Source organism: Phocoena sinus, chromosome 13 (genome assembly GCF_008692025.1).
Source record: "Phocoena sinus isolate mPhoSin1 chromosome 13, mPhoSin1.pri, whole genome shotgun sequence".
Classification (NCBI taxonomy): domain Eukaryota; kingdom Metazoa; phylum Chordata; class Mammalia; order Artiodactyla; family Phocoenidae; genus Phocoena; species Phocoena sinus.
Genome location: NC_045775.1, coordinates 85,527,188 through 85,544,666, shown reverse-complemented (window position 1 = coordinate 85,544,666; position 17,479 = coordinate 85,527,188). Strand labels below are relative to the sequence as shown.

Below are 17,479 nucleotides of genomic sequence, written 5' to 3'. Positions count from 1 at the left end.
AGGCAGATTTTGTTGAAAAATGTACTGGCTCAAAGCAAAAGCAGAAGCCTTGAGAGAAGTCCACAAACTATTTGTTCTATAGAAAAGAGAGAAGCTAGCGCTTTCCCCCCAGAATTAAGGGAATTAGGAGCAGCACGGTGGGACTGTTTCTGGTCTGTATGGCTGTGTCATAAAGACAGCACCTGCATGTCCTTGACCCTGATGGGGCAGGGGGGTTGGGGGTGGGGTGGGAACAGAGTCGCTTACTGGAACCCATGGCACAGGAAGACCCATCTTTAGCAGAACCAGGCACTGGGCCACTTGGGCTGAATGTCTGACCAGGGAGAACCTGGTAAGGTTCAGACTTGGGTCCACCAAGGGCTACACACTCTCTATTTTACTTTCTGCCAACAAGTATCTTTCTCTTTAAAATCACCCTTTCCAAATCTACAAACAACAAATGCTGGAGAGGGTGTGGAGAAAAGGGAACCCTTTTGAACTGTTGGTGGGAATGTAAATTGATACAGCCACTATGGAGAACAGTATGGAGGTTCCTTAAAAAACTAAAAATAGAATTATCTTGTGACCCAGCAATCCCACTACTGGGCACATACCCAGAGAAAACCATAATTCAAAAAGAGTCATGAACCACAATGTTCACTGCAGCTCTATTTACAATAGCCAGGACATGGAAGCAAACTAAATGCCCATCGACAGATGAATAGATAAAGATGTGGCACATATACACAATGGAATATTACTCAGCCATAAAAAGGAACGAAACTGAGTTATTTGTAGTGAGGTGGATGGACCTAGAGACTGTCATACAGAGTGAAGTAAGTCAGAAAGAGAAAAACAAATACCACATGCTAACACACATATGGAATCTAAAAAAAAAAAAAAAAAGGTTCTGAAGAACCTAGGGGCAGGACAGGAATAAAGACATAAAGACGCAGATGTAGAGAATGGACTTGAGGACACGGGGAGGGGGAAGGGTAAGCTGGGACGAAGTGAGAGAGTGGCATGGACATATATACGCTACCAAATGTAAAACAGATAGCTAGTGGGAAGCAGCCGCATAGCACAGGGAGATCAGCTCCGTGCTCTGTGACCACCTAGAGGGGTGGGATAGGGAGGGTGGGAGGGAGACGCAAGACGGAGGGGATATGGGGATATATGTACATGTATAGCTGATTCACTTTTTCATACAGCAGAAACTAACACACCACTGTAAAGCAATTATACTCAAATAAAGATTTTTTTAAAAAATCACCCTTTCCCAATGAACTTATCTACAAAACAGAAATAGAGTCACGGATGTAGAAGACAAACTTATGGTTACCAGGGGGTAAGGAGACGGGAGGGATAAATTGGGAGATTGGGATTGACATACACACACTACTATATATAAAATAGATTAACTAATAAGGACCTGCTGTACAGCACAGGGAGCTCTGCTCAGTACTCTGTAATGACCTCTCAGGGAGCAAAATCTAAGAAACAGGGGATATATGTATATGCATAACTGATTCACTTTGCCGTACACCTGAAACTAAAACAACATTGTAAATCAACTCTATCTCAATAATAATTTTTTTAAATAAAATAAAAAATAAATAAAATCACCCTTTCGCTGTCAAACCTTTTGAACTTGACCAACTTCTGCCCCAGGAACCATTAACCAAGAGATTCAGCAAACCAGCCCAGCTCACGCTCCCTCTCCGTCAGATCCTCCGGCCACACCGTGCATTCCCAGTGAGCCCAAGTCATTCAGAGTCCCCGGTGGGCTGGACCATCAAGAAAAGACCCTTCTGTCACCTTCTTCCTGCATCAGCCCCTCCCGCAGGCCAACCCCCAACAAGACCACTCCCCTAGCTCAGAACAGTCGCCGTCCTTCCCCAACAGGACAGACAGGGAAGCTCGATGCATGAGACCCTCGGCAGCCACGGTACGAATTCACCAAGCTTCAAATTCTCCCAGCCTGATGTTTGTGTGAGAGGCATTCGTTGCTCTGACAACTCCAGAGGGCAAAGGGCGTGGGTCTGGTAGAGTGTGTCAACCCCGTTATAAACATGAAGCAATGGAAACCAACTCAGACACATTCAGTGGGTTACCCAAGGTCACAGAGCTAATGGAGTCATCAAGTAGGATGTAAGCCCGAGTTGACACAGGCCACGTTCTTGGTGCTGGTCCTCAGCTCTGTTAGGAGCATCAGTACCTGGACCTAGAGGGGACTCCAGGAGCCATTAAGTTTAGCAGCCCACCCAAACCAGCATCCTCCATAGATGGCCACACTTGCCGCTTGTAAGATGGACACTTTTAGTCTTGGAAACCACTCATGATCAGAAACTTCTGTCATTTTAGGATGCAGCCTCTCCTCCCCCTAAGTTCCACTCACTGGCCAGATTCCCCCCTGGGGGCAGCTCAGAAGAAGTCCTTCTGCATCTTCCAAGAGTCCTGAGGGTCAGGGAGTCTACACAGGAGAGCGCTGCGGGAACAACATGGCCCTTAGAGTCTGGCAGAGCGAGTGTCACTCCTCCCTTCCTTCGGGGCTAGGTGGATGGTTCGGTGCCTCCGTGAGGCTCGGTCTGCTAGTCTGTAAAGTGGCTGCAGTGTGACGTGCATCACAGGAGGGCACCTGCTGTATAAGGAGGTCAGCACAGTGCTGGCGCAGAGAAAGCCCTCGACAACAGGGCACTCCCTTCAGCATCTTCCAGAAGTAGACCCAGAATCTTGGGGAGGTAAGACCTGAGTGAGAAGTCAGAGCTTCCACAGTCTGCATTCTGCCTCACTACAGCTAAAGGTCCATCACACAGCCAGAGAATGTTCTGGTGTCCTAGTCAATAGCGCAGCTAATAGCTCACCAGGTGCTGTTCTAGAGAGGTGCGCAACTTCACCTAAAGGAATCAATGAGCCCGTGTGCATACGCCCATATTATAGGAGCGTGCTTAAATTGCCAACACACAGTCGTAAGCACACACGCATTCAAGGCCTATTATGGAATGCTAATGCTTTCATTCAGACATCTTAGCACAGGAGTTTTTAAGCACACACAGAACGGGAGATTGAAGCTGGATTCCTGTCCTCACTAGACCATTAGCTATTGCTATGTGATCGTAGGCAAGCCACTGAGCCACTTACCCAACCTGGGTCACAGTTTCTTCATCTCCAAAATAAAGGTTTGGGCTTCCAGAAGCTCCCAGGTCCCTCCCAGGTGTAAAATCCTAGGGTCAAGGTCAGTCTGAACTTGAGTTTAGCCTTCATTCCTGGGCACACCTTTAATTTCTAAAGCACCAAGTCAGGGGCTCAGACAGATAACCACTGAATTGGATCAACTCACTAGCTTAAGGTCCCATAGCTAGCAACTGGCCAAACCAGGACTCAAGACTCCTGAGTTGTCCTGGGTACTGGAGTTTCAGCTCTGTGGGGCTGCTCACCGGGGAATGTTAACTAGTATCTGGACGCCCTGTGCTGGCAGAGGACAGGAGACTGGTTATGAGCAGACGCACACCCTTTGAAATGAATGTTGCTTTCAACCCTTGTAATCTGAGAGTAAAAAATGTCGCAGATATTGAAATTATCAGTTATCCAGAAAACATGACCATCTAAAATATAACACAGATAAAAGAAACCAGGACAAAAAAATCCTGAACGGCTGAAAGACAGTCAGTAGGATCCTGGCACCAAGTCATGTCTATTTGACTCACAGAAGAAATGTGAAGCTCTCTTTCAGAACCTGTCTCTTTACTCGTATGAATGTGGCCATTGCTTCTCAGAGGGGCAGATCGTATTTTGTAAAGATGGCCACAACATCATCTCCCTATTGCTTTCTGTTATGTGACCAGGCCACTCTGCCATCAAAAGTGGAGTCCAGGGCCTTCCCTGGTGGTGCAGTAGTTAAGAATCTGCCTTCCAATGCAGGGGACACGGGTTCAATCCCCGGTCGGGGAACTGGATCCCGCATACCGTGGGGCAACTAAGCCTGCGTGCTCTGGCGCCCACGTGCCACAGCTAGAGAGCCCGCGCACTGCAAGTACTGAACCCGCGTGCCACAACTAGAGAGAAGCCCGTGCGCTGCAAGGAAGAGCCTGTGCACCGCAGTGAAAGATCCCACGTGCCACAACTAAGACCCGACGCAGCCTAAATAAATAAATATTTTTTAAAAAAGGTGGAGTCCAACTTGTCAAGGGGTCCCTTGAACGTGGGCCAACTGTGACTTAAGTCTAATCAACAGAACGGTGCTGAGTGAGCACTGAAGCTAAGTCAGAAAAGGCCATGCAGCTTCCACCTGGCTTCCTTGGGATGCTGGCTCTGGGGGACGCCAGTCACCGTGAGAATTGTCCAACTGCCCTGAGACCTGCTGGGAGGGAGGCTACATGTAGGGGGTCAGGCCGACCGTCCCAGCCCAGCCCAGCCCCAGCCATATGAGTGAAGCATCTCAGGCTCCCCAGACAAGTCCACTCACCAGCTGAGTACCACTGATGGATCTCAAGTGAAACACATGGAGCAAAAGAACCGCCTAGCTAAGCCCCTCTCAAATTCATGACCTGTGGAGTCTGTGAGTTACAATAAAATGTTTGTCGTAAGCCACTCAATTCTGGGGCAGTTTGTTATGCAGTGATAGGTGACCAGAATGTTCTATCAGAAGCAGAGAAGAGGTAGCAAATCAGAAAGAGGGAGAGAGCTGATGTGGGAAAACACACCCACAAAGACGTGGCAGCCAATTACCCAATAACAGAGAAGAAAAACTACTGAGACAGATGCAAGAACCAAAGAGCACGGCAATCAGAGGCCTTTAAGAGCAGACAAAAACGGGCCCCTCCACGTCTCTGTGTCCTCCTGGGGTATCCAGGTGTTCCAGCACAAAACAGCTGATGTCCGTAATGATTTCCCTGAATCATGAAGAACAGTTGAAATTTTGTACAGGACCTTCTTTCTCGAGGATGCGACAGTGCATAACGTATGTGATGAGGCTAACATGCTAATTACCTTCCAGTGTATTTCCCTGCTCGTTGCCTCTATGGCCCCAAGAAAGGGGAAGAGCAAAGGCCTCCTTGGAAAGGAGAGAAGGAAGTGGATGTGACATAGGGGATGTCTAAGTAGGGAAAACGCGTTCTGCCCCCATTTCTGGGCTGAAAACCTGAGTGCAAAGAGACAGAGGGTAGAAGAGAGGGGGAAGCTGAAAGCTGAGGGGCTTTTTCTCTGCTTTCAAATTGGGTCCCTAGAGGAATCCCACCAGGGCAAAGTAAGGAGCCATTACCAAGATGGGGGCTCTGGGGAAGGATGGAGATAATGGCATGGCCTATTTAGGTAGAGGGATGCTAGGTTTAGCTCCCTGCTGGCCTCAGTTCTTTGCTGATTGGGAGGAGATTCAGATCTCCCCTGTGCTTCCAGTGGAGAATGGGGGGCTAAACTGAGATCTGAGCTGATATGGGGCTGCCATGATGGACAGGTGACCTAGAGGATGCAGGACATCCAGTCCCTAAGGAGCAGTGTGGCCAACTGTGGAAACCACCCACTTAAGCCCTGAACTCTCCACCCTCTACCTTTCCAGGGGCTCCCCTGAGATCCTCATGGTCTAGCAACATAGGGTAGCACCTGTTCTGACTGGTTGGTACTCCTGCCGTGCGGGTTGGTAAATATTTGGGCTACCACCTGCACAGGTGGCCAGTCTAAGCCAGGGGAGAAGTGAGGCCATGGCCAAGGGATGCAGAGGACCATGGAGCCAGCAAGGGGCACAGTGGGGCCACGTCAGCCATTGCACTGACTCTGCCTCCCCTGAAAGACCAGACCCCGGCTTTCCCAGCCAGGAACCTCAGCAGCCGATGTAGCAGGACACTGCGTGACCAGCCAGGTCCAGGAACACCTCCATGGAAACCAGTGAAGACCCCCCCGCCCAGGCCAGCAAGTGTGGACCAGCCCCTCCCCACCATGCCCTGGGGACATGGCTTCCCCAGTTCTCAGACTCCTTGCTAGAAGTAGGTGGCAAAGTCAGAAACTCTAAGAGACTGAGCATCTACCCAAAAGAGACCAAATAAATCCAAGAGAGGCAGAGCTGGACCAGCCTAGACTGGAACAACATGGACCAGCAGCTTAAATCCCCCTTTCCTCCTGGAAAGAGGCCTCAGGAGCCAAACGAGATTCTTATTAGAAAAGTTATTAAACGCACATTTTTATGACATCGAGTTGCAGTGACTAGAAATTTGCACCACGATACATATATTTTAGAAATATTTCCTCCCAAAATTAAGTTGTCAGAACAGATGAGATTTTCTTTTAATGCTTTGAAAGATCATCTTTCACTCCCTGGAAAATATGTCCACCTAGAACGTCTTGTCCTCTGAGGGTCAGAGAAGGCACAATTTTCCCCAGCCCTGGGCCCAGCATGGCCACAAGAGCAGATAAAAAACCAAGAAAGCCAACCACGATAAGGAAGTCCAAGCGATTTTGAGTCACAGGGTGTGGGGAAATCCCTGGGCACAAGAAACCCCAGTCATTAGCCTGAAGACATCCCAAACTGACCGGGTTTTCCACAGACCCAGAAAGTCCCATTAAGAAACGCTTTGCTCTTCTCTGGAGCTGGGGGGGAGCACTTCCCTCTCACACGTGTTCCCTCTGGCTTCTCCCAGGATGATGCCGGGGCAGCCAGCTTCCTCCCTGGTTCCAGGAGAGGACCCTGAAGCTGGCCGATCTGAAACCCTGCTTCCTCCCCAGCAACATGATATGATAGACTCAGGTTCCCAACATCTGGACCTGCGATACTCTGGGGTGCATAAAGGATTTCGCTTCTCTGCACCCTTGAATTAGGCACGGCCACATGACTGGTTATCGTGGGAAGGACATGGAAAGGACACAGGTCACCTCCAGGTGTTTCATTTCCGATACCCCACCCTCCAGCCCTCTCTTCTGCCACCCTTGTTCAAGGATGGTGCCTCTGTTGATGGATGGAGGCCACCCTGATAGGAGACTGAGGTTTACTTCCATCCATGAAGCCACTCCCTTGTTCCTGAACATCTGTTTTTCCTTCTGTTAAATAGGAGAAACACAGATTTTTCCACACCAGCACTTGCGTCAAAACAATCTGAGGCAGACTGGTAGTCTACAAAATTCTCTTTTGAAAATGGCCTCAGGTAGCTGTGAGGGGCCGTCACGGTCTGACACAGCTGCCCCGAGACAGTGACGTGACGTGAGCAAGGTGATGGATTAAGCTACTGAGATGTTGTAGGTTATCGTTGCAGTGTGACCCGGAGGGTATATGCACAGCAATCAAAGAGAAGAATAAGGACACTGTGTTCGTTTTCTACTGCCCTGGAGCAAAGGACCACAAACTCAGTGACTTGAAACCAAGCCCCGTTATTAGCTCACATCACTGTGGGCCCAAGGTCGGCCTCTGCTTGGATGGACTCTGCTCCGGGTCCCACGGGTGGACATCAAAGCTTGGGGTCCTGTCCCACGTCCCTGGGGCTATGGTAGAATTCATCTCTTAGGGATTATACAACTGAGGTGCCCACTTTCTCGCTGGCTGTCAGCCAAGGCCACTCTCAGCAACTAGAGGCCACCACTGTTTCCTGCCCCGGGGCCCCCTCCATAAAACGGGACAGTTTGTTTCCTCAGGGCCAATGGCCCACCTACTTCACATCTCTCTGACCTCCTGACTCTGGCCCCTGGACCCTCTTTTAAAGAGCCCAGCTGGTTGTGCCGGGAACACCCAGGATGGTCTTCCTTTTGATTAACTTCACATCAACTGACCGGGGAACCTAAAATACATCTGCAAAATTCCCTCGCCTTTGCTGTATAAGGTAACCTAATCATGGGAATGCCATCCCATCCTGTTTATATTACCCACCCTCATTCAAGGGGAGGGAGCTGCACCAGGCATGCTCAGTGGGGGGCACCTTAGAATTCTGCCAACCACAGACAGTTAAGAAAACATGCTGAGGAATACTAGCTCTAGAAAATTTAGGACACATCCAAAGCCATACATTGACTTCCTTGCTCCCCAATAAGAAAACCTCGTCTCGAATATTCTAAAGCCTTCCTACTCAAAGTGTGGTCCCTGGACCAGAACCATGGACATCACTTGTGAGAAATGCAAAATCTCAGGCCCCACCCCAGAACTAGGGAATGAGAACCGTCTGCTTTTTAACAAGACCCCCAGGTGATTTGAGAAGCATTGATCGTAAGGACTGGCTCATTCTTAAATACAGTAGGCAGATACCCACGGGGACTAAAAGCGGGGGCGCTATTAAATCCCTGTACCCAGATCACCCCAGCCCTCTCAGGGTGGTTCCTGAAATTTTGAGGTCAGAACCTCATAATCTGATGATGGTGAGGATGGTGAGGATGGTGAGGATGGTGAGAGGATGGTGATGATAACTAACACTTATTGAACATCCACCATGTGCCAGGCACTGGGCAAAGTCTTGACATGTATGATTTCTTTTAATTTTCCCAATACTTTACAAACTAGATATTATTATTTTTGTTTTAGAGATAAAGACACTGAGGCTCACAGAAGTTAAATAACTCCTCCAAGGAAATACAAATAGAAGTGATGGGGCCAGGACTTGGCCCTCATCCCTTTAACTTAGGGGTGATGTGATCAGATTGTCACAAATAGTCAAAGCTAATCTGGGAATCACAAACTGGGGGTCACGGCCCTGTTCAACTTGTGGATATGCATTTTTTCAGCTTGGGTGGTGGTGTCATTTTTCACTGAATGTCTTTTCCGAGGGACAAACTCATTCCAGTGGGTCATAGGCCCTGTCACTCACAGCCTCACGGATTTGACTTACTGCCTGGTCCCTGAATACACTCAGGTTAGCAATCCCCAATTAAGTCCAAGCATTCTTAAACTTCCTCTTGACATTTCATGAAAAATTTGAGGGCTTCCCTGGTGGCACAGTGGTTGAGAGTCCGCCTGCCGATGCAGGGGACACGGGTTCGTGCCCCGGTCCGGGAAGATCCCACATGCCGCGGAGCAGCTGGGCCCGTGAGCCACAACTACTGAGCCTGTGCGTCTGGAGCCTGTGCTCCGCAACGTGAGAGGCCCACGCCCCGCGATGAAGAGCGGCCCCCACTCGCCGCAACTAGAGAAAGCCCTCGCACAGAAACGAAGACCCAACACAGCCAAAAATAAATATAAAAAATAAATAAATAAATAAATAAAATTTGAGTGGAATACTTCCCAGAAATTCTTTAAAATAGCAAAGAACCCCTGCTCTCTAACCCATCCATTTCATCAGATGAATGAAACTAACGTCCAGAAACAAACTTCTATGTCCAAGTCACATAGCAAGATGATATCCTGGTTTTAAACTGGCCTCCTTTGGCCCACAGTCAAGTGCCACAACAACTTACCTCGTGTGTTTAGGGAATTATTTGTGCTCAAAATGCAACAGAGGTTCTTAACTAACGTACGCTCCAGAAACGTTCAGATGGAGTTTCATACAGATTCTCACGCTACTGATTAAGTCAAAGGCCCATTTACCTAATGAGAATCATCAGATACATGACAGGTTTAGAACACAGGCTCTGCGGGGAGAAAGAAGTCCCTAAATAGTTCATATAAGTGGGACAGGGAGGAGTATAAGAGGTAGAATAGAGCAGTGGATCCCAGCCTTAGATGCACATCAGAATTGCCTGGGAAGCTTTCAAAACTACTGCTGCCTGGGCCCCAAACCCCCAAGTTCCTGACGTAATTGGTCCCAGGTATGGAGATTTTTTTTTAAAGCTTTCCAGGTGATTTTAATGCTCAACCAGGTTAAGAACACTGGAGCGGGGACTCTAAGATTCTGGAAGACCAACATCACCCCCGTCACTATTTTTCCCGTGACCCCACCGGGTCTGGCTCATCAGCTGATCACAGACGCTTCCACGTCCCTTTCATCTTTTTGCTGCCTTCTCCCTTCCTTCTTTAAGCAGCAGTCCTTCATGGGTAGAGAACAAAATTGGTGGGAAGCTGAGGTCTAGTTTCAGACTCTGAGGTACTCACTTATTCCTGCTGATTCGCTTCTGGACATGAAACCTCCTCTCATCTCCTAAGGGAGTGTTTCTCCCAGACCAGTAGCCTCAGCATGGCCCGGGAACTCATTCGAAGGGCAAGTCCTCAGTCCCTCTTGCCCTACACCTACTGAATCCAAAATTCCGAGTGGGCTCAGCAACCCATTTTAATAAATCCTTCAGGTGATGCTGAAGTCTAAGAACCACTGATTGGAGACAGTCATGATCAAGTGTCCCCATACAGAGAGCAGGTGATGGTGACATAAGAAGACCACCCGAAACTCTACACTTGCCCTGCTTCAGCTGTGTTGTCACTAGACTCTGCCATCCCAGGGTCTGTGCGTCCTGATCACTCAGGTGTCGACTGTCAAACAATTGGGCTTTGAGGGTGCGGTAGGAGTGGGGATATTGAGGGCAAGGGCTGTGGCAGGCGTGGAAAGGTGGGGCGGCGTCCCGGGCCAGCTGGCAACAAATGGTGCGGGGACCATCCTCACAGCCCCACGACCCCGGCCGAGCTCCCTTTCTTGCCTGTTACGATAACCAAACAGGCTAGAAAGTGGAACATACAATGAAAATATGGGCAAACTGTAACAAGGTTTGAGGGGAAGTGCCCCTTCTACCGTGCATGTAGGAGGAGCCCCCCTTTTTGAGCTGGTGAAGAGGGACCCCCACTCTCTCGGGGAGGGGGAGCTCAGGGAAGGGTGAGCGGGGTGGGGGTGGGGGTGCAGGATGGGCTGCCGGGAGGGATGCCCCAGCATCCCACCGCTGACATCGAGCTGCCGGAGGGACTCAGAAGGTCAAGTCACTCAACTGCCTCGGTTTACAGGAGAGGAAATTCAGAAGGATGACAAGCCCCGAATAGTATCACAGGGCATTAGGGCAGAATGGGACCAGGGGCTCCCGAGGGAGCTGGGCGCCAGGAAGAGGCAAGGCCTCCAAAGGGGAGTGGGAATCGAGAGGGAGGGCATCTAATACAGAGAGCAAGCTTTTTTTTTCTCGGTCGTGCCGTGCGGCATGTGGGATCTTAGTTCCCCGACCAGGGATCGAACCCACACCCCCTGCGTTGGAAGCGCAGAGTCTTAACCGCTGGACCATTTAGGTAGCAACCCCGTGAGCCCAGCATTGTGCTAAAGCTCCGTGTGATTCGGATTCATACGCCCTTCCCTCCACCTGTGAGCCTCACCATCAGCATCACGGTTTACAGATGGGGAGACCGGGGCGCCGGGAGGGTGAAAATAAACTGCGTGGGTTACTTAATTATAATCGAGGGTAAAAATGATTTTTTTAAAGAATCGCACCCACTTTTATTATTACTTCACAGGAATGAAGCAAGGGATAAAGATAAGCTTAACACTTCCTGGCTGTTGACTACTGGTGGACCATCTCTATTCAGTGATACTTTTTCACTGGAGAACAGGATTTTTAAAAGACAGTTACTATAGGAACAGGTGCGTGACGTCACACAGCCAGTAACAGGCACAGCTGGACTGGAACCCGGAAGCTTTAGCCTCTGGGACTCACACTTAGCCACACTCTACCTGCTACTCCTCCAAGACGGCCGTGAGGGTTGGTCATCAGCCAACACGGAGAGCTCAGGCACTGGAAAAGTTTCTCATACTTTAGAAAGCATCCCACGATCCTTCCAAAGAGGAAAGCTTCTAAACTCAGTGTAAGTCTCAGAGGCACAGCCTCCCCTGAGCTGGACACAAACCCTCTCAGCAATTCCTTTCCTCTTACTGATTCCACAGCACTTTTGCCGGTCACTTCCAATCAGAGAAGGTCCCTAGAAATCCTCCAATCCAGCCCCTTTTTTGACAGATAGAGAAACTGAAGCCCCAAAAGGTCAAGGTCACTTTCACACAGGTGAAGAAGGTCACAGAGATGAGGAAAGTCACATGGAGGAGGCACCGGGGGTCTGGAGACATCAGGAAAGCCTCCTGAGGTGCCCTCCAGAAGTGATGGAGCCCAGGTGTCCTGACTCCCAGGTCAATCGCCCTCCCTGCCCTTGTCCCCTCTTACCTGCAGCTCTGCATCGTTTGCCTGGTGCTGTCTCCTGGGATGGCTGCCAGGCCTTTCACCTTCAGTGGGAGCTCAGCGGTCTGGCAGGAATTTATACGTCCAGGGATTTCCCAATCGGGCTTGTGTCACTCCTCCAACTGGGTAGCTGTGAACACACCTTTTCCCTCCTCACTGGGAGCGCCGTCTCAGCTGTAGCGCTGGGTGCGTGATCACTCAGATGGGGAAGTGACCAAAGAAACTCTGTGTAAGTTTCCCTATTTTTTGTGACTCGCTAAAAGTTACATACTTCCAGCTGTGAGGTGGTTTTAAAGTGATGTGTATTTTGCCCAACCACACCCCATTAAAGAGAAAAGGAGGACTCTGGGGCTTTAACCAGCGAGGTATGTGCCGTTTCCCCCCACCCCATGAAGTCCTTCTAGGGTTAGGAGACCCCCACTGCCAGTCTTACGTGATGTTTAGTTGTTAGCAAAGGAAGGGGGTGATTCTCTTAAGTATTTATTATAGTGTGTGGGATTTGGCTAACTGAATAGTTTAGAGATGGAAATTCATGTCTGTACAAAACCAGTGTCTCCTAACCACCCAGCAGCCCCGAAAGTGATACTGAATGTGCCTCTCCCCCTCAGGGAGCTCCCCGTGGAGCTGGAGAGGACAGAGCCCCAGGGGGTGGGCCTGGACCCCTGCTGTTGGCAAGGAAGGACTTTTCCAAATGTCCTTAAAAATCCCTGTTACTAACCTTAATGACATCTTCTGTCTGATTTATTCAGATACTGAGGCTCTTACAGGTGAAAAGGCAGATACAGAAACTCTTTTAGAGAAATCTTAGGAATTTCATACCCAGAGCAAATGGCTCACAGTCAGAAGGGCCCGCCAGCATTAGTTTTATCCTTTTGCTAACAAGGAAGGTAACTTTCAAGGGTCACAACTCAGATGGATAAATAATATCAGAGAAGAACAATGCTGAAGCAAGATGGAAACTTAGAGATGGTCAAATCCATTCTCCAGTTCCAAGGAGATGAAACTGAGGTCCAGGCACATAGGGGGACCACAGGTGAGTTCACTGGATTAACTGAGTGTGTGTATAACTTCATGATGGGGTTCTTATGGAAGCTGGAAATACCCCCAAAAGGAGTTTATTGGGCAAAGAGTAAACGTTACCTTGTATCTGTGTTCATTCTTTTTCCAAGGACCAGCTGAAGGGGGAATATTTGTTTCTGTTCCATAATTTTGACATGGTAAAACTGAAGAGTGAGCTGTACATTTGGGGTCAAGCCAAGGAAGTTTCAAGGGTGTGAATTCACCCGAGCAGGTAAATCTCACCAAATACCATCGTCATCCCAGGATGAAGGGCATGTCAATAACTGAGTCCTCTCCACACCGTCTCTGTAGTCCACCAAACACATTAATCCAGCTGACCTGCCTTGGCTGAGATCCTAGTCACTAAATAGCATAGGACAGCCCACATTAATAGAGCCAAAGAAAGGAAGTGAAATCGTGCAGTGTGCCTTTGGCCCTGCTGAAGGGTAACTGCTGATCTTGTGATCCATAAAGAGGAATTTACATAACCTCAGCTTTTTCTGTGGGAAACACTGATCCTCAAGCCACAAGAATTGTTCGAATCTTTGAATCGTCCTTTCAATAACTAACGCCTCAGACTCACAGCCGCCCAAGAACAAGTCCCCCGGCCTGCAGCAGTGCAGGCTGACCTCGGTTCACTGGGCTTTTTGCTTTATTGCAATTTGAAGATACTGCATTTATTACACATCGAAGGTTTGTGGCAACCGAACTCTTTGCAAGCCTCTCGGCATCATTTTTCCATTAGCGTTTGCTCACTTCGTGTCTGTTTCACATTTTGGTAATTCTCCAAATAATTCAAACATTTTCATTACTACTGTATTTGTGATGATGATCTGTGATCTTTGACATGATTGCAAAAAGGTTATGACACACTGAAGGCCCAGGTGATGGTTAGCATTTTTTAGCAATAAAGTATTTTTTAACTAAGGTATGTACTTTTTTACACACAATGCTATTTTGCATGCTTAATAGGTTACAGTAGAGTGTAAACATTACTTTTATATACATGGGGAAACCAAAAAATCCATGTGACTCACTTTATTGCGATATTCTCATTATTGTGGTGGCCTGGAACCGATCCTGCGGTGTCTCCAGGGTTACATTTTCTGCACCCTCCTTCCCCTCCAGGGCCTACACTGACCCGTTCCCACTGTCACCAGTGCATTGGTTCAATTTCTCCACCAACTGATGGGAAATAAACAAAGCACAGAATGTTCCGTAGTATCTCGAAATCCTCTGAGGTTTGAGGTGAAGGTTGCCCAGGATGTCTATTGCAAGGGTTGAAGCAATGAGTCTTCATTTTTTAGACTCAGGAGGACTTTTCAAAGTCTGTTCTGGTTCAGAAATCAGCAGCAGCGTCCTCTGAAAACCCTGTCAAGATTTCCACCCCCTTTCCTTCCTTGTGCTGTGGAGGCAGAGGGTGTGGGAGGTGAGACGGGAGCTGGCGGCCAGGACGGCATGGGTTGGCCACTACGCCATGTATTACAGCGCGGGCTAATTGTCCCTGGTTTTATGGAATAGCCTCTGTCTTATTATCCCCATAAGCCCACTCATACTTATCAGATCAGAGTTCTTTCATTTTGATTCAAGAAAATATGGTCATCGAACCTATAGAATCAATACAGCAATCAGACCCCATAAAACTGAAAATTCTAAGGCCTGCTCTCGTCAACAGGACAATACAGAAAAAAACTCGGTCTTACTCACGGAGGCAGGAGAAAAATCATTTCCTTCTCATGAACGACTTACAAATTAGCAAACATGAAAGGAAAATATCTACCACAAATGGGCTTCAGTCTCCTCAGCTGTAAAAAGAGAGGGCTGAGGTCAATGAGTTCTGTATTAGTTTCCTTTTGCTGCTGTAACAAATTACCACCAACAATGGCTTAAAACAATACCACCTGATCCTCTTACAGTTCTGGAGGTCAGAGGTCTGACATGGTCTCAAGGGGCTACAGTCAAGGTGCTGGCAGTGCTGAGGTCCTTCTGAAGGCTCCAGGGGACAATCCTTCTCTTACCTTTTCCATGTCCTAGAGTTTGTCCTCAATTCCTTGACTGCGGCCCCCAGCACATTGCCCTTCCCCCCCCCCCCCGGGCTTCCATCAGCACGTGGCCTTTTTTCTTTGACCTTCTTGCCTCCCTCCTAGGAGGACTCTCGTGACCCGAATAATCCAGGATAGTCTTCCCACCTGAAAATCCACGACTTAATCACGCCTGTAAAACCCCTTTTGCCGTATAAGGTACCAAAACCCCAGGTTCCGGGGAGGAGTTTGGTGTGCTTAGGGGACTATTATATTCAGCCTTGACAAGCTAGAAGATTCCTTTCCCGTTCTCAGAGTCTGTGCCTAACGATGCTACAGAGTGTAGGGAATGGGTCTGCATAAGTGTGGACTGGAAGAGCGCAGTGCCCGTCACACCTAAAGGTCAAGGCTGTCTAGACGGCATGGCATAGAGAGAATGCACAGAGCATTCGAGAGCTGCAGGAGAGATTTTGTTTAGTATTCAGTTATTTCCAGCTCCTCCTTGGCTTTCCTCCTCCTAACCTTGGCTCCAGTGAGAGACACCCAAAGGGATGAGAACTCTAACGGTCACTGCCCACTCTGCCCCCATCCTGCCCACGGGGCCCAGGGCGTGGACAGAGGCCAGCTGGACGCTGGGCCCGTGTCATGCCTACACCCCATCCCCAGGGCACCCAGCCCCGACTGCCTCCTCACCGAAGGCCGCAGAGCTCCCCATTCCCCCCCCCCCCCCACACACACACGCACCGTTGCATCCTGCATCCACAAACCAAGCCCTCCCTCTGCCGTGGGCTCCAGAGACTCCAGAAGGCTGCTCTGATTCGAGGTCCACTGTCCTTCTCTGTGCCCCTGCTTCCCTCTGCCTTACCCTCCACCTCTGGGCCAGGGACATGGGGCCGACGCTGGGAACATGGCCCATCCAGAACCAGCCGCGTGTCCCATCACCGAGGGTGGCCAGGAAGACATGCCTGCCAACAGTCCCCGCGGCTTCCCGTCTATCCAGACGGGAAGCGAAGTTTCCAGATCTGGCCACCCTCCCCACACCTCCCACCTCCTCCGGCCCTGATACCCCTCCAGCTTCTATAGAGCCCCTGCCCCCAGCTTCCACTAAGTCATGGGATGGTTCTCTGCTTTCTAATAATCTCAGTGACACACAGAACATTTGCTCAGCTGACACCCAAGCGCCATGCTTCTGGGAAGCAGTGATGGTTCCTGAATCACCCCGCCAGGCCCCAGATGCACCCACGGCCTTCTCATCCGTGTGTCATGTAATGTAAAAAACCGCACCTGGTCACGGGCACCTGCCAACCCTCCCGACAGGCATGCAGACTTCAGGCTGAGCCAACTCTGATTTGTCATCTTCAAAACACTCCAGGCCCCCAGGGCAGGAGGTCAAGGGCAGGCTCCACGGGATCTGGCTGCTGGGCTGAGGACCTCGGGTGAAGCGAATCACGATGAGGATGCGGGTTCCTCAATGGCCCTTCAGGGTCTGGCACTCCAGCTTTCACAGGAGGTGCCATTCCGTGCGGTTCCCGGTCACCCACCTCACCCAGCACTCCCGGAGCTATTACACTTGCCCCAGGGAGCCTGTGTGGGATCAGTGACCTCACACGGCTGTAGCTGGCCTCAGTTCATGAACCGTGAGCGAGGGACCCCCCCACCGGAGAGGAAAAGGAAGGGGACGGTCACCCCTAACGTGGCATGGGAGAGACCGGCTGAATCTGGAGGACAAGGGGCAGTGATACACCAATCCATAGTTTATAGACTGGACAGTGCTCTTAGGAAAGACACTTTAAAACGGATCTGAAGTTCAGAGCCAAGACCTCCCCTTTACTCCGCAAACCGCCCTGGATTAACCAAGTCTTTTATTGAGCACGTCTGTGTTCTAGCTTTGACATCTGGGGCCTCGCTGACCCCTCCAAGGACTAGCCCGTTCCAAACGACTCACCCATAAGTGTGCCTCTCAAACACAAACCAACCAGCCCGGAGCCCACACCCCAGCCTCCTTCAACTGCGTCCACTTCCACGTGTACATTTCCCCATTTGGGGAGTCCATTTTCCCCCCACTTAGAACGCCTTTAGAAGCATTCCCATCTCCTTTGGCTCGACAAAAGTGGATAAAAACAATTTTTTCTACATCCTGTCGGGGCGAACCCAGAGCTCAGCAAAGGGCAGACCAGTAAAGAAGGCAAAGCAAGAGCCCCCCAGCCGGAGAAAGGGGGGAGGTGGGGCAGCAGGGGCAGGAAGCAGAAAGCCCTGGGTCAGCGAGAATCAGGGTGGCTGTGACGGAGCCCTGGGGCAGCAGTTCTCAAAGTGTGGCCCGGACAAAAGCAGCGCTTCCTGGCAGCTCGTTAGAAATGCAGATTCTGGGACTTCCCTGGCGGTCC

The 17,479-nt window shown here is 49.8% G+C and overlaps 1 protein-coding gene across 1 annotated transcript in view; it reads right to left on the bottom strand.

The window, feature by feature from the left end:
• IL1R2 (interleukin 1 receptor type 2) overlaps positions 1-12,218 on the bottom strand; it is a 38,205-nt gene extending 25,987 nt beyond the window's left edge. Inside the window, exon 1 of the mRNA XM_032652000.1 lies at positions 12,001-12,218. Coding sequence (XP_032507891.1) covers positions 12,001-12,014 — 14 coding nt within the window. The 5' untranslated portion in view covers positions 12,015-12,218. The remainder of the gene's footprint in view (positions 1-12,000) is intronic.
• Positions 12,219-17,479: the final 5,261 nt, after the last annotated feature.